Raw genomic sequence first — 26,407 nt, forward strand, 5'->3', positions numbered from 1 at the left:
CAAAGCCCAGATCTTACCTGCCCAAAGCAATTGTCAGGTCTTTCTCCGAGACTTGTAATCTGTGAACACTTCCCTCACATAATTCTTTCAGGTCCTTCATGTTTCTCTCTGCCTTCTGCAGGTTGAAATAAGCCTCTCTGCCAGTGAAACAGTCAAGGAAAATGCTAGGCACACAAACTCCCCCACTTCCCAGGGACAACGGTTGATAAGTAAACAAAAGGGCCACTTGAGAAAATGAAGCAGAATTTGAAAAACAGGCACTTTACTATGTTCTTTATCTTCTAGATGTATATGTGGTCAAGAATTCTTTAGAAAATAAACAGAGACCTGGGTTTCTCATGGCAGTAGCCTGAATCCAGGGCTGTGGTGGGTGGTGAGCATTTGGAGAAGTGAACAGAAACTGTAAATTATGCCAGATTTCCTTTAGAGGCATCCATGGTGTGACAATACTCACTTTTCCCAAGTTGCTTCCTGTGAATGGTAAAAGAGAGGAACTAATTCTGCTGAAAGGGACTTTCTGGATCATTTAGAAAGTCCAAGCAAAACAAATTTTTGGCAAAAGGCAAACAGCAAGAAAGAAAATCCCCTTAATTCCCAAATATCCTATTTCCCACATAGTCAGTAGCCCTTTCTAAAGGCATAACAGAGAAAGGCAACGAATCAGTTTTTACAAGTTGAGTACCAAGACCAAAAAAGCAGAGAGGGGAACGTGGTAAAGAGGAGACATTAAGGACACATGGTCTCAAAGAAGACTCATGGTTAATTTTGTTTAATATGGAATGCTTTATAAATTTGCGTATCATCCTTGTTCGGGGGCCGCGCTAATCTCTGCATTGTTCCAACTTTAGTGTATGATCGATCGTGAACACGAAATACCATGCACAGTTTTCAAGTAGAGATAGTACCAAAAGGCTGTTAAAATCACACGCTTTTTGAAGAGTAATTGTCCGCCTCTGGGGACATAGAGAACTATTTCTTTTGTCTTTTTTGCTTGGCCTCCAGCTTCATGGCAGTATTCTCAACAGCATTTCAGAAAAACAAAAATGATCAAGAGTCCATTAAATCAGAGACTTCTGACTGCAGGTTACAATCACCTGGGGGACTTTAAAAAATCTCAGTAAACAGATGAACTAAATCAAAATCTCTAGGGTGGGACACAAACAGCAATAATTCTTAAAGCTCCCCAGGTGTTACAGGTGCTGCCTAGTTTGACAAACATTGCTTTAAATTACCACCCGCTCTCCCCACTCCTATACCACCCCCCACCCACTATCACCCATGTCCTCACTGCTAAAACTGGTCTTCTTGGGTGCTCAATCAAGCAGGACACACTCCGAAAACTTTTCAGCTGGCTAGGGGACAGGTCACCAGTGAGACCCCTCTCATGGCTCAACTCAGAGTTTATATGAACAGATACAGGAGGAATATTCATACCCTTCTAGATGGAGGTAAGAGGCTTGTGGGGGGCCCCGGATGTCAGAATAGAGCTGTAAAGCCTGGTTCAATCTCCCCTGCTCCTAGGTGAGACGACCCGCCTGGGGACATGTGCTCCCAACCAACCCCCCCCCCCCCCCCCCCCACCCCCAGCTCTGATCACAGGCCCAGCCAGGAAAGGAAGGATATTGGTTCTGTAGGAGCCAGGCCACCCCTACGGTGTAGTACAGCATGACCAGAGCTTCCAGGATTTCCTTTTTCTCCGTGTTTGAGGTCGTCTTTTCCTTCCAGGTCAGCAGCGTGCTCCTGGCAGATTCAGCATGTTTCTTGGCCTGAGCTGGGAGGCCTGGGGAAGTTTGAGGGTGGGTGGCAAGAAGAAAAACCTTAAAAAGTCATGTTTCAGTGAAAGACATTTCTGGGAGGAAATAGGTGGGTAGTGTGTCTGTCATGTGCTCTATAGTATTAGTTTCCAAAGCTGGCTGCGCATCAGAATGATCTGGAATGCTTGTAGAGAATATAGATTCCTGGGCCCCACCCCAGACCTACTGAGTTGGAATCTCTAGACGAATAGAGTCCAGCAATCTATATTTTTAATTAATTCCACAAGTGCTTCTTATGCAGCCATCAGAGCATTTATCTGGGGTCCAGTCTGGAAATCACTAGTAGACCAGGAGTAGAAGCTGAGTATCCTGTTCCCAATCCTGCCGTTAATGCCATGTGACCTTTTCAACCCACAAAGCTTCTCCATCCTCCAAATGTAAAATGACAATAATTATAGAAGCTGTGCCTTTACCAAACACCTGGAGCTAGTCCAGGAACAAACTAGGTTAGGCCACAGAGTGCTACGCTTTGAGCTTTCTGGAAAAAGCATTCTAAAAATACAAGGGCTTATGAATACAATTACTTCCATCTGGGGATTTTTTTTTTTCAATCCAAGATGAGGCTGGATAGGCTAATTGGTCACATACACACACACACACACACACACATGCACACACACATGCACACTCTAATTGCTAAAGGCAGTGAGGCCCCCACTAAGAAGACAAAGGGATCCCTGATGGGAAAAGAGTAGCTCCAGAGAAAAGAGAAAGGCCAGCAGAGAACATATTATCCTAGAACATTATCTCCTCTGCTCTACTGAAGACAGTTAGGGCTGGTGTTCATGTTCAGCTCTCCTCTCTGCGGGTTGGTAAACATATTTACCCCTGCCAGGTAGGCCCACTGCACCCGTAATTCTCACTTCACAGCCCCATCCCTCAGTCCGCTCTGCCTCTGGCCCTTAGAGCCTGTTTTCACAGTACAGGTAGAATGAATGGCCACAAAGATGATCTTGAAAGGTCTTGAGGCCTGTGGCCCTCATACATTCCATGTGCAGGACCTCCTTAATGAGTCGCTACAAGGTAGGGGGAACAAAGTTTCCCTGGGAGAGCCCTAAAAGGGACCTGGAAGCCAAGAAGTCTTTGTAGAACACTCAGAGATTCCTGTTCTGTAGGTCTCAACTTAAGAGATAAATGGAGTCTGTGGCAAAAGAGATGGCTGTGCCCTAAGTTACCAGGTAATAGCACCCCTCAAATTGCACTGCACTTCATAAACACCCTGTGAAAATGCAGATTCCTGAGCCTTGTTTCCAGTAGTTATGGTTGACAGGTTCTGAGGTGAGAACAAAGGATTTACATTCATAACAACCATCCTAGGTGATACTGATGCAGGCTGTCTAAAGACCACACTTAGAAAAGCATTTAGTAAAATCTTTATACAAGAGGTGGGACTCATCTTACTTTGAAGAGTAGGTAGTTTGACTGATAGAGAAGAATGAGGAGGGGTTTCCACTTGTTTTAAACAGCCTGAGGCCATAAAGACAGAATAGGCAAGCGTGTGTGTGTGTGTGTGTGTGTGTGTGTGTGTGTATGTGTGTGTGTGTGTGTGCACGTGCATGCACACAGGCACACCCATGTGCATGCATATGCTGGTGGGGTGGGGTGGGGGCATATAGGAGCACCATGGAAGGCAGTAAGGAAACCAGCCTGACTGAAAGGGAGATTTAAATGTAAAGACACCCAACGTGTGAATTGGATGGGAAACATGGAATCTTGGATGCCAAGTTGAGGAGGCTGGATTTGATCTGGTGGGTAATGGGAAGTCTTTATAGGTCTTGAAGAAGGGAGCAGCTACAGAAAAACCTGCCAAGGACATCAGACAAAGACAATAAAACTGGAAACTAAGGAAGTCTTTTTACCAAATAGGCTGTTTCTACAACCACACAGGCCATTGGAAGTGTGCCAGCAAGAAGTGAAGGAACCCAATCTAGATGCTTCCCTCTGTCTGTAGGAAGGAGCAAAGTGAAGCTGGCTGAGCCACTGAAAACCACCCCTGAATCAGCACAATGCTGCTTCTGGGCTCCTGAATGGGAAACTAATGAGAAAATAGTTCCGAGGCTTTGCAAGTCCGCCCTGCCAGCCACCCCCACCTAAGTGTCCAGTTCTGGCTGTGAAACCCCCAGAGGAATACTTTTCCTCTAAGTTCAGCAGCCAATCAATTATCGGGTTCCTCTTCTCCACTTTATCATGCCCCACAGTGTGGTCCTTCTGATGAAAAAGCTGAGCTGTTTAACCACTGGGTTTAAACAAACTGAACACGGATCTCAATTTAAAATGGCTCATTAGGAGCACCTGCGTGGCTCAGTCGGTTAAGCATCCGGCTCTAGATTTCAGCTCAGGTCGTGATCTCACAGTTCATGAGTTCAAGCCCCATGTCAGGCTTTCAGCTACAGTGTACAGCCTGCTTGGGATTCTCTCTCTCTCCCTCTCTCTCTGCCCCTCTCCTGCTCACATTCTGTCTCTCAAAATAAATAAATAAAAATTTTTTTATTTCAAAAAAAAAATAAAATAATAAATTGGCTCCTTAAAGTCAACCCCAAAGGAAAAAGTCACTCCTTTACTGTTCCCAGAATCCATTCTGGTCTCCAAAGTGGGGTGCATGTAGCCCTACAGTTTGCAAGATGCCATAATGATGTAGGGAAAAAAACTAAATGTCTCTGTTTTTAAAATTTTTGTTTTCTATTTTTATGAATATATATTATATAAGATATTAATACTACTGCCATAACTTATCATAAATACACACACATGCAGAGTACTCAAATTTTTTGTAGTGATAAGGGAGCTAATTCTCAAGAGTTTAAGAGATCACTGCTCTAAACAAACGTTTTCCAATATTTTCAACTATGAAAGAGCTCGTCTCATGTTAAAAAAAACTCACTTTGTGATATTTTTCTGGCATTTCCTACGTGAGAAAATTCATGATGACAAAAAGTACTATGAATCAGTGTCAATAATAATTTTTGAAATAGATTTGCATTTTACTGATTTCAAGAACACCCTCTTCGATGTAAAGATAACATTGCATAGATGTATATGTATGAATCTCATGTCAACCCTCTCTGGAGGAGGCTCACAGAGTGATGATCTTGTTCTTGAACTCCAAGCCCCATCTCCCTAGTTCCAATGTCAACTCTGAGAGACCAAGTCATTTTCCTTTACTTGCCCTTCTTCCAAGCCAAGGACACCATCCTTCTCCCTGCGCCAACAGTTCGGCAATTACAGAGGGAAAAATCAGACCTGCTCCTGGAGCCTGAGATTCAGAAATTACAGGGGATGTTGGTGAATTGGAAATGGGTCCCAGTATTGTCCACCAAACATATCAAAGCATTTTGCTTTAGTTTGGGATGTGATTCCACAACTGATGTCTGTTATTCTGACTCAGGCCAGAGGGAATCTGCTCGGAGACACCCAGTCTTTGGAGTTGCTGCTGTCACCTCTGATCATCATCTATATTTAAGAAGTCAGCCTACAGCCGGACTTCCCAGATACCAATCTTGCCTCAGCCACTTCCTACTATCCCTGTGGCCTTGAACAAGTTACTTTATCTATGCTGCAGTTTATTCACCTATAAAATGGTAATGAAAATACTTTCTACCCTGTAGGGTTCTTGTAAGAACGTAATTAATTCATGAAAATAAATGGTGCCTGGCACATAGCAACGAAATGAATTTGAGAAAACTCCTCCTCCTCCTCCTACCAGCGTCCATTCTCTGAAGCCATTTACTAAATGTGCCCTTGCTTTGGACATGTTTCATAGAGCTGCTTACAGAATCCCTGGAAAAGGCTGCATTCTCAAATGCAATCTCATTGCAGGCAGGCATGAGGTTTCCTGCAGGTCAGGTCACCTGGTTTTTATCATTCCCTGTTATCCCTGTATCAGTGTGGGTTGTTTTTGCTTTTGTTTTTTTACCAACTAGACAGAGAAGGTAGAGTTCATAACTTACGCTTCTTTTTTCTGTATTTTATGGCACTTGTAATAATAGAGCCCGGGATACCTAGAAGGTCTCAGCAATAACAGGCTAATTTACTGCTTTATTAATAATAACCAAAATATCAGGAAACTGCTTATCTATGCACTTACATTCTTCTTCCTGAACTCGTGCCAACACTTCCCCACTAGGTGACAAGCACCTTGTTGTTCTGTGCCTGCCCTTTGCTCACCCGCTGAAGCGCTAGGCTCCTTAGGCTCGTCCCCAAGTCTGCTGCCACTAGGGTCCCACCCCCGGCCCATGCTCTAGTCCACCATATGGCAGCCTTCACATTGTGCCCTGCAAAGGCTCTGTGCTCTCTCGTGTCGACTCCTGAATCCCATTCCATCAATCGCCTCTTTTTTAAAACCTTCAAATGCTCTCACTAAAGGGCTCTTTCCTCACTCTACAATCTTCCTCTTCTAAAATCATCTTCACATGCCTTTTTTGGCTCGGCCAGTTACTCTCCACTTTTCTCTTGTTCCTTTCAGTATGCAGGGCCCAGGCCCCCACGCAGTCCCTTCGTGCCTGGGATCTGGCTTTTGCTCCAACCGCTCTGCTGGCACTTTTCTCCTGAGGCCCCCAAAGACCTCCTACTAAATAAATCCAGTCACAGTTTCTCAGACACTCTTAGCTGCTTGGCTTCTCCTCTTGGCCCCTAGGACACTGCACCAACCCAGTTCTCCTCTCTAAACCTTCTCTAATTGCTTCCTTGCTAATAACTCTTGCTAATAACTAATAACTTGCTAATAACTCTTTGCTCCCTTCTCCAAGGGTCTGTCTTTTAGTGTCTTCCTTTTCTTCTCTTTCCCTCTTGGAAGTCTGAGCAATTCCTAGCACTTCCACCTTGGCCTCCAAGCTTACAACTTTCCACGTCCCCTTCCCAGGTCTGCCCTCAAACACTCCTCCATGCTTGCGACTCTCCTCCTGTCCTCCCAAGTTCTAGTCCCAAATTTCCAGCACCAGGTAAAAATGTGCTAGTGGATTTCTAAAAAAAAATTTTTTAATGTTTATTTATTTTTGAAAGAGAGAGAGAGACAGAACGTGAGCGTGGGAGGGGCAGAGAGAGAGGGAGACACAGAATCTGAAGCAGGCTCTGGGCTCTGAGCTGTCAGCACAGAGCGCGAGGTGGGGCTCGAACTCACAGACCACGAGATCATGACCTGGGCCAAAGTCAGCCGCCCAACCAACTGAGCCACCAAGGCGCCCCAAAAACGTGCTAGTGGATTTCTCTACTGCAATTCACAATCACCAAAACCTGGATACACCACTCCTCTCCCCAGTGCGCTCCTGTCCCTGACCTACTTCCCTCTGCAAATGGCACCTGCCGGGGCTGGACCTTCATGGTCATCTTTGGGCCTCGATTCCCCTCAACCCCTAATCGAACATCACATCCTGCCAATTCTTCCTTCACAGCCTTTTTTTTTAAAGGCTATGTTTGAGGGGGCACCTGGGCGGCTCAGTCGGTTAAGTACCCGACTCTTGGTTTCGGCTCAGGTCACAGTCTCACAGTTCATGAGTTCGAGCTCCATATCAGGCTCCGCACTGACAGCATGGAGCCTGCTTGAGATTCTCTCTCTCTTCCTCTCTCTCTGCTCCTCTCTCTCTCAAAATAAATAAATAAACTTAAAAAAAAAAAAAAGCTTAACGGTTATATTTGAATAGATAATACATTTCCATAGTTCAAAAGTTAAAATTGTATGAGAAGGTCAATGTTGAGGGGCCTCACTTCTAATCTTCCCTTTCACTGCAATCCCCCACTAGGTAATTTGTTTTTGCTTCTGTCTTGTGTATCCTTCAGTGTTTATGTAAATATAAACACAGATTCTCTCTCTCCCCTTCTTTTTTCCTCACAAAATGAGGCATATTAAACACCATACCATATTGTACATTCTCTTTTGCCTAACGATGCATCCAGGAGCTTTTTTCCTAGTAGTATATGGCACTTCCTCATGCCCTTTTTAAAGCTGCATTTAACCTGCCGTGGGTATTAGTCCTCTAGTGGTGAGGGCACTGTTTTTTTCCAATCTTTTACGACAATAAATAGTGCTGCCAAGCATGATCTTATCCATATGTTATAAGTATGTATTCAAGAAAAAGTCCCAAGAAGATAAAAGATAAATGCATCTGTCCTTCAGAGACTCTTAAATCCTTACCTTCTCGTCATCCCACTTGTCACTTCACTAGCACATTATTACTACATACACCTAGATGACTGGATAGCTTACCTTCTGGCATCATTGCTAGATTAACCTTTCTAAAAGCACACTTTGCTTCATTCATCTCCTTGCTGGAAAAATCTCCAGGAGTCCTCCTTGCCTACCAAACAAATCACAAATTCCTTAGCCTATATATAAAACCCACCACAGTCTGCAAACACACCCTCTTTTCCAGGTTCACCCCAACAGCCTGCTCACTGCTTTCAAAGATACACATTGTGCTGTCCCTCCAGGCTCTGTTCTTCACCAGAAGGCCACCCCTTCCTTCTGCCCAAGCTCTGCACATTCTTTAAGGGTCTTCCTGAATGACCCCTGCCCTCTGAGTCTACCACTTACCACCTCAGTCAGAAATTATTCCACCCAACTTCCCCAAAGCCCTGTATTTAAATCACTTACATGGCATTTGACTTCTGGTGCCTTCTGTCATAACTATGTCTGTATGTAGTTCACCTTCCACACAAGGTGGTAAGTTCTTTGGGGCAAAGACTGTGCCTTCTCTACCTTAAATTTCCCAGCATGCTCTTCATGGTATTTCAAATATGTAAGTCTCTCAGTAAATACTCACTGGAAGACTATTTATTGAGAGAAGTCAGCCCTTGGGCTTGAACCCCACCCCCACCCCCCAGTTCTGGAAAAGGCTCACAAGGAAATGAGGCAAGAAGGTCTGAAGGCTGTAAAACACACATGTGCAGTGAAGCATGAACACTCACAGATGCATACATCCCACCTACACAGAAGGCTGGCTCATAAATTCCACCCATTTTACAGCAGCTGAGGATTAATGACAACAAAACTAAGTGGAGCTCAGCAAGACTTCATCCCTCTTGAAGGTTTGTGATTTCTCAAAGCTTTGGATGGTTTATTCCGTGGACCACAGACTTTAAAAAGAGTTAAAGTAAAGAGACTGGGTAAATATTATAACTGAAATAGGAGGTTTTTCTCAAGAAAAGGTCACGATCATAATCTATTCTGGAAAAACTCTAGGCTAGGTTTCAGAAAGTCTGGGTTCAAGGCTGGGCACTGTTAAACTACATAGGCACTTGGTCTAATCAGGAAGTTGTTTTTCCCATCAAGGAAAAATAAACAAAACCTTCCTTTACGGGAAAACTTTTTTCCTCCCTCCAACATACTACCCCAAATGTGGTTCACCATTCGTGTGACAGGAAGAACTGTAAATCGAGGAAAAAAGGATGGTGTTCTCACCATCTTTTGTGATAGGACCGACTCACCTATCTTGACTCAGCCTGGAACCTAACTGGAAAAGTAAAACTCAGAGTCTGTTTGTGACCGTTCATGGAATGGGTTGATTTCAGAAGATGACGGCCAACTTCCTTCCACAGACCTACCACCATAACCTCTTCCAACACAGGGAGGGACCTGTGGCCTGGCCCACGTTCAGACAAATGCCCCCTTCAAACACTCGTGGGGTTTCCCCACCAGTTCGAGCCTCCATTACTTCAAGTCTCAGTTTCAGCAAGTCTCCTAGACAGTCTCGCCGAGTCTGGGCTCTCCCAGGGCCCAAGAGTGTCCCTGTCGGTGCCAAAGCAAATACCAGTGATCTGCCACCTGCCAGCCAAATCCATGGGTCTCTCTTCAGCCCGCATGTCATCTGACCTCCCTCTGCCACCTGACACTGCACTTCTTTTTGAAACCCTTTCTCCGGGGCGCCTGGGTGGCGCAGTTGGTTAAGCGTCCGACTTCAGCCAGGTCACGATCTCGCGGTCCGTGAGTTTGAGCCCCGCATCAGGCTCTGGGCTGATGGCTCGGAGCCTGGAGCCTGTTTCCGATTCTGTGTCTCCCTCTCTCTCTGCCCCTCCCCCGTTCATGCTCTGTCTCTCTCTGTCCCAAAAATAAATAAAAAAAAAAAGAAAAAAAAAAAAAAAAAGAAACCCTTTCTCCGACACGGCCCCTCCTGATTCTATTTCCTTTGCCGACTCTGCTTCCGCGGACCTTCCCGATGCTCTCATCCTCCTATCTTCTCTCCTCTGCCTTCTTTCCCTCTCTTTCTACATCCTTTTGCTGGTCAAGCTCATCCGCTCTTATGGCCTCAACTTGCTCCTGTGTGCTAACCCTCCCAAGCCGACATCTTTCCTGAGCCCGAGCTCCACTCCTCAGCTGCCTACTGACCATCCCACCACGATGTCCCCTGAGTACCTCACGCTGGCTGAGATCCAGCCTTTCTGAAACCAGACTCGGCATCCTCTTCCTCCTTCCCCCATACGCCTGCTCTTCCCCTCTAGTTCTCCATTTCAGCTAACCGTCCAGGTCATGCCCTGTGCAACCTCAGCTCTTCCCTCAGCTTCTCGCTCCAAGTAGAATTGCCCACTAAACATCACCACTTCTGAGTCATTTCTTCTGCATTCCAACTGCCGTGGCCAGTGCCTTCATTGACTCCTGTCTGGGCAGGATAAAGGCCTAACTGATCTGCACCTCTACTTTTTCTATCAATCCAACCCGTCCTCCAGAGTCTCTAACAGAAGCTTGATTATGTCACCACCTCAGTCAGAAACTTTTTTTAAAATTTATTATTATGTTTATTTATTCTGAAAGAGAGAGAGCGCGCGCGGGGGAGGGGCAGAGAGAGAGGGAGACACAGAATCCAAAGCAAGGCTCCAGGCTTTGAGCTGTCAGCACAGAGCCCGACACGGGGCTCGAACCCATGAGGGTGAGATCATGACCTGAGTGGAAGTCGGACGCTCAACCCACTGAGCCACCCAGGTGCCCCTCCCTCAGAAACTTTTAATAATTCCCTAAAGTCCTTGATATGTGGGGCCAACTTAACTTTCCAGTCCTATTACCAGGCATGACCTGTCTGTCCTAAGGTGTCTCCTGTTCTACCCTAACTTCTTGGTCCAGGGGGAAACTACAGTGTTCCGTGCAAGTAGTTTCATAGAGAATAAAACACCCTTTCACTCCATCTCCTCAGATCAACACATATGGAGGCCCAACTCTGTGTTCTCTACCACTCCTCTCGAAATCTACTTGGAAAACTTGTACTCCTCTGTCAAAGACAGGACAAACGTCACCTTCTTTCTGCAGCCTTCCCTGATTTCCCTCTCCAGTGGCAGAGGCACTCACCTGCCTCATTTGTTTCTCCAGAACTTTGTTCCCGCCTCTATTATAACTTGTTCCTGCCTAGTATAAGATCTCTGTATGCTTATAGAATACCAGTATTCATTTATGTATCCCTGGTGCCTACCACAGTGCCACCAGACTTAGAACAGGAATTCTCTAAGTGTTAAAGTGGCACAAAGCTAAAATGTGACTGTTATCATGAAGGCAACAAATTTATGAGGATGAAATAGAGAAATTCCAAATGAAGAACAGTGTAGCTCTAGAAGAAAATTGCCTTTTGCTGAAGACCTTCCTGGCATCTCTTAAATCTCACAGACAAGTGGCTGCCGTTCTGCCAGTAGGTGAGGACCCCCTCCTGTCTTTAGCCATGCCGGCCTTCTCTCAGAACACAACAGATGTGTTCTAAGGCCTAAAGGAGCCTGTGACCTCACTGGCCCCAGTGTCAACCACTCATGGGCTTGCCACATCAGTAGTCAATGAATCTAAAGTTTCATGTAAAACATGAGCTCAAAAGGGCCTAAGGAGCCCTAAGAAGGAACACACGCTCTGAGTTTAATAGAATTTATGATAGTGGTTAATAAATTGGATTCCATTTCAACTTTTCCAAAAGCTCTGATTTTTGATATTCAGGCTCCTTATGGCCCAGGCATATTGCTTCCCTTCCCCTGGAGCCCTCAAATCTCTCAAGACCTTAAGTCACTCACTTACGTAAGCTATGCCCCACCTGAAGACTCAGGTCCAAGGGGTATGTGAAAAAGCCCCGGGCCAGAGGCTCAGTTCTACCCAGTGGTAACATCTGCTGATCCACACTGTGTACCAGGCACTGTACATGAGACCAGTCCCTGCTCTCATGGAGCTTCTGTTTCAGGGACAGAGGCATTTAAACAAAGCACATGTGAGTTTGTACAAAGAGATCCATGGTAGAGATGTCCCTGCTGGAGGACGTGGCGGGCCAAGGGGCACAGAGCCCTGAGCTGACTGTGTCCTCAGTTCCAGAGATGTGTTTTGGCCTCAGTCCGTCTGAACAAATATTTCCTGAGCCTCTACTGCAAAATTCCTGCCCTTGTGGATCTTACACTTAGGTTTCAGTTTTAGCAAATGCATTCCTATCTTGTTCCTCTGTACAGAATACCTTCCAGAAGCTTCATTTCTCTAGGATGAGGACTGTCTTTTCCTCAGCAGACTTTCCAGGAACTTGAGGGCTGTCCATGGAATTCAGGTCCGGTTACTGGGTCTGCCACCCTGATGTTGAGCGTACATAATTGCCTGGCCTTCCCCCGTGGACCTGTGGCTGGAACCCGTGATGTTGTCCTCTGCCCCCTGTGCCTCAGTGCCCTCATCTGTAAACTACGGATGATAAGCGTATTTCCCTCCAAGGGATATTAGGAGGACTAAATGAGACTAGCTTGGCACATGCTAAGTACTCAGTAAATTAACTATCATCATTATCATCATTATTTCTAAGATCCCTGACACACTGCCTCAGCCACGGACTTTCCCACCTCCTGAGGAGGTGTGAGTTGGGGGCAGGAAGGACTCTCCCCCGGTCATCCCCACCCCCACCACGGCTGTGGGTTGGCTTAGTTTGGCTCTCACGAGCTGGCCCACCCAGACCCAGCTGGGGAAACCAAGTACCTCTCAGTGTCAGGTAGCCATAAGCCAGGCTGGCCAGAGCCTGTGCACATTTCCAGTGTTCTTCCCCAAAAATAATCCGAGAAAGGATGACACAGCGAATCAGCTCCTTGTTTGCTTGGATATTCTGCAGACAGCAAATCAGTCAGTATGTTTTTTTGGAAAGGAGGGACAGCTCCAGCCCACTCTCTTCTCATGGGAATGTAGGACTGAATTCACCTGTTGTCTTTGTCTCTTCTCCTCCCTTCCCGTCCCACACCCAATCCAACAGGGCCTGCTGACTGTCCCTTATTCCTAAGTCCTTAAACCAAGCTCTTCTCCTCATTTCTGCCACGAGTGCCTGGCTCAAGCCACCCTCACCTTTTACCTGGCTGACCATGACAGCCACCCCTGCTTCCACTCCTGTCCCCCTTCCCCCAGTCTGCTTTTCACATCACAGCCAGAGTGACTTCCTTTAGCCTTTTATTGTGAAAAATGTCAGCCATATACAAAAATAGCATGGAGAATGGCTCACTTCGCTTCATGAGGTATCTACTCATGGTCAGTCTTGTTTCATATCCATCCTTCTTATCCACCCACCCTATTATTTTGAAGAAAATCAGTATTAAATCATTTCATATCTCATAAGTATCTCCAAAAGACACAGACTTAGACACATAACCAGAAAATCACTCTCACCAAAATATTAACAGTAATTCTGTAATGTTAAATATCTATGATCTCATAAATCTAATAATTACCTCATAAATCTAGTATTTTTTTGATAATTTGTCTGTCTGCACATAGAGATCAGTCTCCTGAGTCTCATTCCTCTGTAGATTCCATCTCCACCTCTAGTTCTTTTTATTGAAAATTGTATGTTGAAGAAATTGGGTCATTTGGATGATAGTGTTTCCCAAACATGTAAATTCTGTTTTCCAAACATGTAAATTTTTTGAATGCATTCTTATGGTGTCATTCAACACGTCCCTCCATTCCCTGTCTTGCCTTTATATTGGTAGCTGGATTTAGAAGTTGGGTTTGCTTGGGCGTCTGGGTGGCTCAGCCCGTTGAGCATACGACTTTGGCTCAGGCCATGATCTCGAAGTCTGGTTTGTGGGTTCGAGCCCCACATTGGGCTCTGTGCTGACAGCTCAAAGCCTGGAGCCTGCTTCAGATTCTGTGTCCCTTGCTCTCTGCCCCTCCCCTACTCATGCTCTGTGTGTCTCTCTCTCTCTCAAAAATAAACATTAAAAAATTAAAAAAAAAAAAGAAGTTGGGTTTACTTTAGCTTTATTATTTTTTTAAGCAAAACTATTTCATAGTTCTCATACATTTTTCCATCAGAAGACACCTATGTTTGGTTGGCTTTTTTTCTGATTATTGGCACAACTACATGGATTCACTCATAAAATGTTATAAAATGCCAATATCCAATTCTATCAGTGTTTCTTCATGTGTTAGCTGGATTAATTCTACAGACAACTCTCCCCTCATCTCCTGTTTGGTTACCCAATAGTACAGTTTATAATAGAAGGACAAGATACACAACTTATTCTTTCCCTTTATTTGCTAGCTTTTAAAGTAATGAGTTCAGTCACTAGCATCCTCCACTGGTGACCAAATAGTTTGTTACTATTATTATTATAAGCGTGGATTTGAAAACCTATCTGATGCTCCTGAACATGGCAAACTAATTTCTAACTTGGCTTTTGCACCTACTGTTTCCCGCTTGGGACGCTCGAATACATAATCACTTTCTCATTTCATTTTCATTTTGTTCACTTCAGAGAGGCCTTTCTTGGCATCTTATCTAAAAACAGCCTCTCACCCCCGTCACTTACTATCCCATTACTTCTTTTATTTTTTTCTTCATGGCACTTACCTCTCTCTGATATTACACTAATGGTTATTTTTTTGTCTATTAATTGTCTCCCCAAATAGAAGCTCCTTGAGAACAGAAGCTTATTCCTCATGTTCACTACCGTATGCCCAGTTCAGAGGAGATGCTCATTCAACATGCGCTGAATGAGTCATCTCTTTTTCAGCCAGGAGAAGAGGATGGGGTGGGAAAGAGCCCCTGCTGCTTGTAGAACTCACAGGCAGAGCTCCCCAAGAAGTCACAGAACTGCATTTTGGAGTCACAGATTTCAGTGACTTTACAAAGACAGCTATCAAATGGCTGCACTGACTGACAAAATCAAGCCTGTATCTCCTGGTGAGGTGAAAGCAGCACTTCAAAGACTCAAAGCTTGGCATTTCAGCTCTGGTTCTAGTGTCTACTGACCGTGGTGCTCTGGGCAAGACCACCCTGGGTTCCAGCTGCCGCCTCATCCCTGTGTCCCTCCTCACCTGCCGCCTCACCTGTCCCCGGCTCACACATACACATGCAGAGAGGGTGACAGCACAGGCCCCTTCGTGCTTTAAAAACACCCATTCCGTCAGAAGTTTGGAGAGTTCTCCATGGGCTCACCACAGAATTTATTAAGTTTCATTTTGAGGAGGAAGCAGAATACCATGAAAAGTCACTGGAACGGGAGTACAAAGCCTTGCGTGCTCTCCTGGCTCTGGACATTCTGCATTCATCCATCCTCAAACTCCCTGCCCTGGCAAAACGGAGATAACCAACGTGGGCTCTAGAGGTCTGCACCTACTGCCAACCCTCCTGCCCTTCGGGCCTGTGAGCGCTGGGTGGGGCTCGTTTATCTCCTAAATCTAAATCTTTGTCATTATCTAAACTGGCCACAGAGTTATGAAGCCTTAAAAACCCATACTTGGACTCTGGCAGATGGTACTTGTCTGTCTCTAAAAGTGAAGGTTCTGGCCTGGGTCTGTGAGATACTAATGGGTACAGGCCAAGGCGGCCGTCCTCTGCAAGTCCTCTGAACAATTTACAAAGGTGGGGTAAATGTATAGGTAGATCCAACGAGGGGTATCAGCCTCTATCATCTGCCTGTGAGGTGTCTCTCAGCCTTTCCTAAAGCCATCTACAGACCTTTCTCCATACATGATTTTAAGCTCATTTTTTCCCTTGGCCAGGAAGTCACTGCATGAATTCCTCTGCTGATAAATCATGCCCTGGGAGCAGACGGGTGCCCGCATTCTAATAGTGAAGGTCACTGTCATCCTGTCTCAGGTTCCTGCATTTTGAACACTCTCATTAAGCGAGGTCCTAGTTACAAGTCTTTGCCTTGTTCTTAGAAATGCATACCTGGACTTCGACCTCTGCTGCTACCTCCTGTTTCTGGTGCTTTCATTTGCTTATGAGTCCACTGAAACCACTGGCATCTTACTTATATCCTTGCTGCTTCTGGGCCTGGACCTCAGCCCAGCTACTCTTGTTCTCAGCCTCCTGCCTCACTAGCCTGGCCTTTCCTGTCACCCAAGAGATACCATTCTGAAACCTTTCAGGAGAGACTTTTTGAAAAGTTTTTTACTGAAAGGTCATCCATCAAACATCAACACAAAGAATAAAGCATTTTTAGTCTAAAGCCAGGAGCACAGCTATTCCATCAAAGAATGCACAGTGAGCCCTGTGTGAAGCCTGAGGCCAGGCTGGCTACCCAACTATGCTCTGCTTTCGTTTCTTCCACCTATAAAGAAATACAACTTCCTCTACTTTGAGCGCTTCAATCTTCAGTTAAGGCAGAGATTCTGTAATCATGGACATATTTTTAAAGGGAAACTAAAACCTAGTGAGCTTTTGGTTTTACCATTTTTTTCTTAATCAGCTGAGCTATTTTCTTCTGGGATTGGGCCAATTTGTCTTCAGGAAGAGACATGCAGCCTACGGCCATCTCCTCCGTGGCCTTAGTGTCTTCTTCACTCTCTCCAGACCCGCTAGATGAATACAGTTCATCTCTTTGCTGGTATGCTGGCTTCTTGGCTTGCTGTGACCTGTAGATACCAGCGAGGGGCATGGATTCAGATCTGACCTCTGCATATCTCAAACAAGGTAAAATTGAAGGACAGAGCCCTCCCAGCCGGGGGCTAGGGATATGCTAACATAAACTTGAAGGAATAAAGTCTCTTGTCACCCTTGAAGCCCAGAATCAGGATGGCAATGTGTTGATTCAAATAAAACAGATTTGGCAAACCACCCACCTACACCAGAGTCCCAGCTCTGCTACTTACTAACCACATGACCCTAAGCAAGTTATCACGTAATTTGCTTCTTTGTAAAATGAGGTCAATCCAATGAGATTATTGGATTAAATCAGATAATACTCATGAATCACTTAGCATAGTGCCTGCTATTTAGTAAGTACTATTTTAGCATTAGTTATAATCATTTTATTAGCTCCATGATTTGGTTTCTTCATCTACAAAATGAAGGTGGTGAATTGGAAGATTTCAAAGATCTTTTATATTCTAAAATTCTGATTCAAACCAGGAAAGAAAACGGATATAATGAATTAATGGGAAGGGAATTAACAGTTTGTGGCTAGACTTCACGTGTCCTCTTCCATATTTCTTAAAAGTAGTGGCCAACTAACTAAAGCAAATGTGGCCCCACCAAGGAGAGGCCAGGGAACTCCACACAGTCAAGAGCAGATTCAGAAGCAAAATGGACTTCTCAGTTGTGTTACAGATAAATGTATTAAAAAGAGCTGAGTGGGTTGAAAATCTCCCCCTCTCCACTCACCTCTCTCTCTCTCTCTCCTACCCTCCTTCTCCCCTCTCCTTTCTCACTTGCTCAATGTAGATCTCTGACTTCAAAGCTGAACATAATTATGAATGGGTGATTGGAAACGGTAAAGATAAAAGTCAAGAGTTAATCTTATACACACCAAAGACATAACCATGTCCTAACATGGCCAGAAAAATCAAAGTGATCCAGAACAAATGGAATTCTAAAATCTTAAGTGCAACAACAGAATGTTCAATTAATTATAAACAAGTCCCCCAAAAGAATCACTTCTGTATTCACAATAGCTTTTAAAAATTCAACCCCTATATAGTTTTAAGAATAAAATTTATCTTCCTTTTCCACTGATAAGTAATGAATGTTCACTGTAAAAAAAAAAAAAAAAAAAGGAAAATACAGAAAGAAAAACAAATGTCAAGTGTAATCTTTCACATTAGGTTTGAAAAATGAGAGGTTAATATCCATCCAGACTTCCTGTTCTAAATAACCTACCCAGAGGTATATGAGCAAACCAGGTCAAGTGGATAGGAGAGCAACATTTCTTCAGGCAAGAAACAGAAGTGTGCTTTCAGAAGACACACAAACTCAATGGAAAAGCCAGAGAACATGGCTGATGTAATGTGATCAGAAGGTAGGTGCTACATTTCCCTCCTCTCTGCCTAGTGAATTCCATACTCCTCCTTCAAGACCCAACTCAGGCGTCACCTCTGCTGGAGTCTTGCACTGGAGTAGTAAGCAGAAGGGCTTGCAAAAATTTCCTCCAAATTTCTACTATACTGCAAATCACATTATAGTCTCATTTTCAAAATTTGTTTTGTTTCTGAGTCTTCGCTTTCTAGCAAATAAACTCCACCAGAGCCAGGGCTAAATCTCATTTGTTTCCGAAACCCTGATACCTGGCTTACAGTAACAACAAATAATGAATGGCTTGTTAAAGGATGAACAAATGAATGAAAAGAGAAACGGTAGTCTTTAGGATACTTGAAAAATACTGAAGATAGAGGGAGTCTGTGGCAAGAGATCGTGAGTCAAGAAAAATAAAAGAAAATTTAGTCCCTCAGTTTGCTTAGGCTGCAGACTTCACAGATCTGGAGAAGTTCAATATATCAGGGTCACCAAAGAGATTGTCAATTATGGATCTTAAAAATTATAAGCCCTAAATATTTTATTTTATTTTATTTATTTTTATTAAATTTTTTTAATGTTTATTCATTTTGGAGAGACAGACCAAGTGTGAGTGGGGGAGGGGCAGAGAGAGACAGAGAGAGACAGAATCTGAAGCAGCTCCAGCCTCTGAGCTGTCGGCACAGAGCCCAATGTGGGGCTCGAGCTCAGGAACCATGAGATCATGACCTGAGCTGGAGTCGGATGCTTAACCAACTGAGCCACCCAGGTGACCCACGCCCTAAATATTTGAAGTTCACCCTTCAATGAAATTAAGCCGAGACCAAAGGCAGTAAGCTTGAACAGCAGGGACCTCAAAGGGAGGAGAAACATTGAGGTCTTGACAAATGAGAATGCAAAACCTTAAACTGGCTTTGGATTAAACATCTTGTCATGAAAGATAAGACAACTGGAGAATGCTGGCCAGATACCTTGAAAGATAAAATAACAGTCAATAAATAAGAATAGGCAGGTTGGATGAAAGGTCTGCCTTGCCAGGTTTGTAACTTCTTCTATATGTTGCCATAATAAATATGAATTCTGACTAGTAATAATAAATATGAATTATCTGATTACTTCCAAGATACTCTACTATGAACTCTATATCTTAATTTCAATTTTTATATTATATAAAAAAATTACATAAACCTTAACCTCAAGATATTTCATGAGGAGGGACAGAATTACTAAGCTATTAACCACTTGTCACATGTGGCTATTAAGCATATGAAATGTGGCTAGCCTGAACTGAGATGTGCTATAAGTGTAAAATACACACTGAATTTCAAGGACTTAGTTTAAAGAAAACATATAAAATATTTCATTAGTTATTTTATAAAATACTTCGGACACATTAAGATAAACATCGTATTAAACTTCAATTTACCTATTTCTTTTTTGTTTTTTAGTACGGCTACTGGAAAATTTTAAATTATCTATGTGGCTGGCGTTTATGACTTGCATTATATTTCTATTTGATAGCACTGGCACAGAGCAATGGTTCTCAACCAAGGGTGACATTTCCCCTAGGGGAGATTTGGCAACCTCTGGAGGTATTTCAGCTTTTCACTACTGGGACGGTGCTACTGGCATCCAGTGGGTGGAGACCAGGAATGCTGCTAAACATCCTACAGTGTACAGGTCAGGCCCCCACAACAAAGAGTTATCCAACCCAAAATGTCAGCAATGCCAAGGTTGGGAACTCTTGGTACAAAGGAATGGTTCAAGAATTGACTCTGGAGTCAGACCACTTAGTTTAAATCACTAGCTCCGTGTTGGGCAAATTCCCGAACCTGTTTTTGATTCATACTCCTTAGCTATAAAATTATAATAGTATAATAGCACCGCCCTTACAGGGACGTTGGGAGTTAGATGAGTTAATATACAGAAGCACTTAGAACAGTGCCTGGCACACAGTATTTGCTCAATAAGTATTAGCTATTATGATGTGAAAGTTTAATTTACTTATTGTCTATTTCACAACACAATTTTAATTTGCTCATTAACTCTGTTATATTGAATTCTCCATGACTTTACCAATCTTGTTACAATTATAATTAACCTATCTGTAAAAAATAGGTTAGGAAAAAATTATTTTCCTTCTTGCACAGGTTGCACAAATACAAATGGATCTTAGAGCAGAATCGTAATTAAAACACATCACAGAACTTCAACCTTCTCTTCTATGTAACAGGCGCTCAAAGCTCCTCACCCCAGGTTTGCCTGAAGTGGGAGGTCCCTGTGTTCCAGGCCAGTGACTGAGTGTGACGTCAAGGTTCTGAGCTACTTACAAGTGGAAGCAGAAGTCCCAGTCAGTGTCATTGCTGACGGTTGGAATGCGGATGGGGCTGGCTTGCATCTTCTTCCTACCAAGAATCACAGGTGAGGTCGGCTTTGGGGAAAAAAAGCTATCCTATTTTCCCTCTGTTGGATGCTGTTAACATCAAACTGAAACTGCCTAAATATATAACCCATCTGAAATTCAAAAATAGACTATACACACTCATGCATAGAGACACCTGGAAAGCAGAATATAAAGACATTCGTCAAACTAAACCTCTGAATTAAAGTTCTTTCCTCTACATTTTTTTTTTACATTTATTTATTTTTGAGAGACAGAGCACAAGTGGGGGAAGGTCAGAGATGGAAGGAGACACAATCCGAAGCAGACTCCAGGCTGTCAGCACAGAGCCCGACGTGGGGCTTGAACTCACAAACTGTGAGATCATAACCTGAGCCGATGTGGGATGCTTAACCGACTGAGCCACCCAGGCGCCCCAAAAGTTCTTTCCTCTAATTCCTACTCCATAGTACCTCCAAAATCCCTGACTTTTTCTTGCCCCCTTAAAGCCAGTGCATTTACAGCTCCTGAATCACCAAAACTATGTTCTGCTCAAGTCTGATATTGTTTTTGCAAGATGGATGCAAGCAAAGGAGGAGCTTTTAGTATTAAATGAGGTATAGCCAGTTTATCGGTTAATTCTTCTTGTCCCTAGGGCATTCCCACTATTTAATAGGAAGTCCCAGTTAAGGAACACACACGCGTCTATTTTGGTATTGTCGTTAGCTGATGGGGGGAAATGGTTGAAAACTCGTGGCAAAAATCCGATTGATAATTATTTGTGAAATTCAATTCTCACGGCTCTCCCCATCGCTTAAATCCAAATCGAATGTACGGTTTTGTACTGAACATTAACACCCGCCAAGTCGCTCCTCATTTCACCCTGCAGAAGGTCACTCATTCCCACCTGAGCCCTGAGCAGCTCTCTCTGACCCAGGCTCCGGAACGTCCACAATCCAAAAACCAGAAGGAAACTTCATTAATTTCTCTTTCTAATCTCGACTTTCAAAACTATGGCCAGGGCGAGGAGTTGTGAGTTCTCAAACTCCTGAGTTCTGTTCAACGAGGTACCATACGTCCCTGAATAAATTATAACACCAAACTTTGGCGCCTCTCTCAAACGCAAAACCCTTTCTTCTCTCCCCGCAATTTCGTAAACCCTGACGCCACATCCCGAGCCCCAGGCGAGCATCCCAAGGCTTCTGTCTGGCGGGCGGTGTCCCGCCGCAGAGGTTCCACGTGGAAAAGCACTCGCGGGGCGCCGCAAAGGAGGGGTTGATTCCCGACCCGGCCTAGGGCAGAGAAGCCACGCCCCGGAACTAGCCTTCCCGTCTCCCTCAGCCGGCGAGCTCAGCTTCCTCCAGCGGCGTCAGCGTCCTGGCCTCGACTGACCTCGTTCAGGGAGCCGCAAAGGTGCCTGGCGGAAGCGAGACCCTGAGAGGTCCGCCTGCGGCGCGCCAGCAGCCCAGGTTCCGCCTCGGAAGACAATGGGGTTGCCATGGGAACGGAACGCCGCCAACAGAGCCGGGAGCGTCGGCGCCTGTAGCCATAGCCACGCGGGGAACTTCCGGCCCCGGAAAATTCAGGGCCGCTGGGGCCAACCTGGGCTTTCCGGTCTTTTTTGTTTTGTCCGGGCGCGACTCGCACAGCCTCAGGCTTGTCTTCAAAACTTCCCTCAGCTGCGGCGGAAACGTCACCTGTGTTTTTCTCGAAGGGACTTTACCTGTCAGGGTTGAAGATGCGGGAAGAGGAGACAAATCCCATCGGAGGATGGAAGAGAGCGCCCGGTTCCACGACCCTACCTACGTAAAGCAGTAGTGTACGGTGTACCCGGCTGTATGGGCGCACCCCTGCGCGCCCCCTGCACCCCCTCCGCCGCCGGGTGTTCTGGCTCTCCGGGAGCGGAGAGAAAAGGCTCAGATATGACTGACGGTGTCGGCACCGTCTGTGTTGCCTCTCCCGGTGAGATTTGAGCCATGCTTAATCAGGAACGCGGAGTGCAGGAAATGAGTAGTTTAAGCAATGGGCCACTAATTCTGCTAATGATTAGCAGTTCCAGGAACATTTTCGAGGGGGTGGGGCACATTTGGCAAACACCACACAGCCCTGATTTATGCAGCACGTGTTCTTATACCACCGCTCCTCTTCAGTGGCCTGACATACACAGTAACAATAATTCAGATCTGACAGGTGCAGGGGCGCTTGTGGCTAGTACCTGAAGGAACAGCACCGGCTCCGTAGCCTTGTGTATAAGAGTATGATCACGAACCCTACAATAAACGACGGACCCATGGCAAGTCAAGCTGAAGGTGATGTGTCCTCATTTTCAAAAAAGCAGGCTCGGTAGAGAGAGAAGGAAAACATTTACTAAGAACTTCAAAGGTGGTGTTTAGATTTGGTGTTTGTTCTTTCCAGTTCGGAGGATGAAGTTTAATTGCTACTGATCCAAGACTGCCAAGAGAGACCAACCAAGATAGGTTGGAGGAGCTGTTTAAATGAGTTTGCTTAAATATCTCTTTAAGGAAAACCTGGACAGCCTTTTAACTTAAGGTTTAAAACTGTTGGCTCAAGATCCTGAGTCAAAATTTTAGAAAGAGCCCACCCCCTTTATTCTGTCTCTTAAGAGATCTCCCAACATGGAACAAGGATGAGAGCAATGAACTAGCTTCAAGATTTCCCCTATCTGGTTTTGACTCCGTGTGGCCTGGGGCAAATCACAGCCCCTGGGTCTCGATTTTCTATGCGAGAAGAGTATTTGTTACTATGAACAGTATTTAACATATATGAGGATAAAAAGGAAGAACTGGTTTCCTGTTCTCTAATTCTCATTTCCCTTACCGTTAAGTTGGTCTTCATCAAACTGAAAAGTTTTAATGTTCTGTCATTCTGGGAATTGGCTGGGAGTTTGTTTCTCAGTGTATTCAATGTAACTTTTCCTTCCTGAACCCTGGCTTTTGCCCATCATGGTGAAGGGAAGTGAGGTACCAGAACAGGCACTGAATTCCCTTTTTAAGAATGACACTCTGGTTCCACCTCCATTTAATTAGCTCTGACCAGAAGTAGTTCATCTGTAAAATTAAAAGAAGGTTAAAGACTCAGAAGGTTAAATTAAAAGAAGGTTAAAGAAGGTTAAAGACACAGGTCAAACCTGTGTGTGGTTTTTTTCTTTCCTTGCCATCTTCACCCTGTCCCCAAATGTAAACCTTAGTCACGGGTAAATGTGCTGAAACTTTGTTCAGTAACTGAAATGCGGTGCTAGTAATCTGGGCAGACATTGCTTTCACTGTGTTGGCTCACGGTCCCTCCCTTGATCCTGAACAAGCATCGCTGTTACAGAATCACACAGAGGAAGCATGTGCACAGGGTCCTTCCAGATTCTTCCATCCCCAAATAAACTGTGATTAACTCCTAATTATTTCAGCTTCAAAGACTGTGAAACTTAAGGACAGGAAATGTAAATAAGATTTCCCTTCGACTGTATAATTTCTTAAAACACATCTGTCCTCTCTAGAATGGGTTAGAGACCTTACTTCTGAGCTCCCACACTATCCCATCCATAATCTCCTCTTGACACCATTATATTGGCACTCTCTGAGTTTCTCACAGTCTCCATGCATCTGTCCATCCACTCAGAAAAAAAAAAATGCATATTGAAGAAACCTATTCTGTGCCCAATACTGTTCTAAGCGTTAGGGAAGCAATAGCGAATAAATAGACAAAGATTTTGCTCTCTTGGAGCTTCTATTCTACTAGGTAAAGAAAAACAGGGCTATTAGTAAATAGTCTGATGTCTCTGGAAGTTAGAAAAAGACACAGAGCTGAGGGAATAGGCAACAATTTTGTGTGAATTAGAATTAAAAAAAAAAGCCTCTTCCTTCATCCAGACTCAGGCCCCCTGTTAAGTGGTTAAGCTTTGGGACTAGAGGGTGGGCTGGATTTTAGGACTCCCCTCCTCCCTCAACTGGGTGAACCACCTTACATGAAAGTGACAAATTGTATGGAGAAAAATAAAGTCAGATAAAGGATCTAGAAAGTGATGTGGACATATAGATTGTGCTAGTAGTTAAGGAGGGCCTCTCTAACAAGGTAGCATTGAGCAGAGGAAATAAAGGAGAAATAATACAAATGTCAGAAGAACATTTTAAGATAATAGCAAGTACAAAGGCCCTGAGGCAGGAGCAAGTTTGGTGGGTTCAAGGAAGAGCAAAATGGCAATTAAGAATGAGGAGGCCAGGGGCGCCTGGGTGGCGCAGTCGGTTAAGCGTCCGACTTCAGCCAGGTCACGATCTCGCGGTCCGTGAGTTCGAGCCCCGCGTCAGGCTCTGGGCTGATGGCTCGGAGCCTGGAGCCTGTTTCCGATTCTGTGTCTCCCTCTCTCTCTGCCCCTCCCCCGTTCATGCTCTGTCTCTCTCTGTCCCAAAAATAAATAAAAAACGTTGAAAAAAAAATTAAAAAAAAAAAAAAAAAAAAGAATGAGGAGGCTGAAGAATGGGTCCGTGAAAGAGCAGAGCATTGCAGGGCCTTCTAGACAATTCATTCATCTAAATATCCACCCACCCAGTGAATACTGAATCCCTACCAGGTGGCAGGCCCCGGTCTGATCAGTTGTGAGTTCCTTGTGAGCGGGAGGTGTTACGTTCACCACTGAGCCTTTGGCACTCAACAAAGTGCCTGGCTTATTATCAGTGCTCTGCAATATTTAAGAAGCCTGGAGTCATCTTGCGGAACTCTCCAGTAGCAGAGACTCTAGCTCCTCAGTATGGATATCAGTTCCCTATCACTGCTGTAACAAATCACAACAAATTTATTGGCTTAAAACAACACAAGTCTATTATGTCATGGTTCTGGAGGTCAGAAGTCTGCAGTGGCTGTCACTGGGCTAGAGACAAGGTGTAAACGAGGCTGGTTCTTTCTAGGGGCTTTCGGGAGAATCATGTTTTCTTGCCTTTTCCAGCTTCTAGAGACCACTTGCGTTTCTTGGTTTGTGGCTTCAGCCTCCACCCTCAGAGCCAGCAGCACAGCATCTTTATTTTAATGTTTGTTTATTCAGAGAGAGAGCGCACGAGTAGGGGGCAGGGCAGAGAGGGAGAGAGCGGTTCTCAAGCAGGCTCTGCACCGTGAGCACAGAGCCCAACGTGGGCGCTCAGATTCATAAACCATGAGATCACGACCTGAGCCGAAAGCAAGAGTCAGATGCTTAACTGACTGAGCCACCCAGCCACCCCCGGTGCAGCATCTTTAAATCTCTGACTCTTGTCTCCTTCCACTTTAACAGACCCTTCTGATTAAGTCAGCCCCACCATAGAGCCCAGGACAATGTTATTGAAACCCAGCTGATTAGCAATCTTAATTCTGCCAATTTAATTTTTCTTTGCCATATTACATAAGATATTCACATATTCCAGGAATCAGGACATAGACCTCTTAGGGGGTAGGTCCACTATTTTGCCTACTCAGTGTGTTTAACCTGACTTAATTTGCATATGTTTGAAAACATCCAGAGGTCACACAAAGGGAACCCGTGCTACTTCTCCTCCCGTTAAAAACTTACAGTATTTGGCTGTGTTTTGTTCCTTTCTCTCCCCTACACATCTTCCATTTATAATCTAGTACATCTAGTTACAGTACTTGAATATACGGTTTCTTCCCATGGTAGGGCTTGGTTTATAATGAATGTGCAGGGATGTCTTCCCTTCCACTCACTTCTATCTCTTCCTCTTCAGAGGAGCTTTTCCATCTGCTGAAACCCACTTTGATTGCTCTCTCAACCGACAGGCTCCTATGGCTTACTCATGGCAACCATCACAGTTGAGCTCTTGTCCTTTGACTGTTTCACAAATATGCAACTCTCACGCTTGAATTCTTTGCCCAAAGCTGAACAGAAATTGCCACTCTGTGAATGCCTTGGTCTGTTGCTTTTCCCAGCCCCCGCTTAGCTTTGCAGCCTGCCTTTTAACTGCTCAGAAAGCATCATCCCCATCTTTGCTGGAGAGTGTTCCTGCTGCTGTCAGCACCCAGCATTCCACAGTTATGCCACATTGCACAAGGTTGTGCTTCAACACGTT

At 44.6% G+C, this 26,407-nt stretch overlaps 1 protein-coding gene and 1 pseudogene across 10 annotated transcripts in view; both read right to left on the minus strand.

Moving 5' to 3' along the window:
• The window catches only part of TTC23L (tetratricopeptide repeat domain 23 like), a 59,995-nt gene extending 38,166 nt beyond the window's left edge, over nucleotides 1-21,829 (minus strand). For 4 of the 10 annotated variants that reach the window (XM_042952318.1, XM_042952308.1, XM_042952298.1 and 1 more), the window contains exons 1-6: nucleotides 21,667-21,828; nucleotides 20,293-20,367; nucleotides 16,404-16,587; nucleotides 12,715-12,838; nucleotides 1,624-1,780; nucleotides 18-143 (exon numbers count right to left, since the gene is read on the minus strand). In XM_042952318.1, coding sequence (XP_042808252.1) covers nucleotides 18-143; nucleotides 1,624-1,780; nucleotides 12,715-12,838; nucleotides 16,404-16,587; nucleotides 20,293-20,360 — 659 coding nt within the window. In that variant the 5' untranslated portion in view covers nucleotides 20,361-20,367; nucleotides 21,667-21,828. Of the gene's footprint in view, nucleotides 1-17; nucleotides 144-1,623; nucleotides 1,781-12,714; nucleotides 12,839-16,403; nucleotides 16,588-20,292; nucleotides 20,368-21,249; nucleotides 21,603-21,666 lie in introns of those variants that run through there. The other 6 variants (XM_042952338.1, XM_042952348.1, XM_042952345.1 and 3 more) reach the window with 4 other exon arrangements.
• LOC122202756 lies at nucleotides 769-861 on the minus strand (annotated as a pseudogene).
• Nucleotides 21,830-26,407: the final 4,578 nt, after the last annotated feature.

Source organism: Panthera leo, chromosome A1 (assembly GCF_018350215.1).
Source record: "Panthera leo isolate Ple1 chromosome A1, P.leo_Ple1_pat1.1, whole genome shotgun sequence".
Lineage (NCBI taxonomy): Eukaryota > Metazoa > Chordata > Mammalia > Carnivora > Felidae > Panthera > Panthera leo.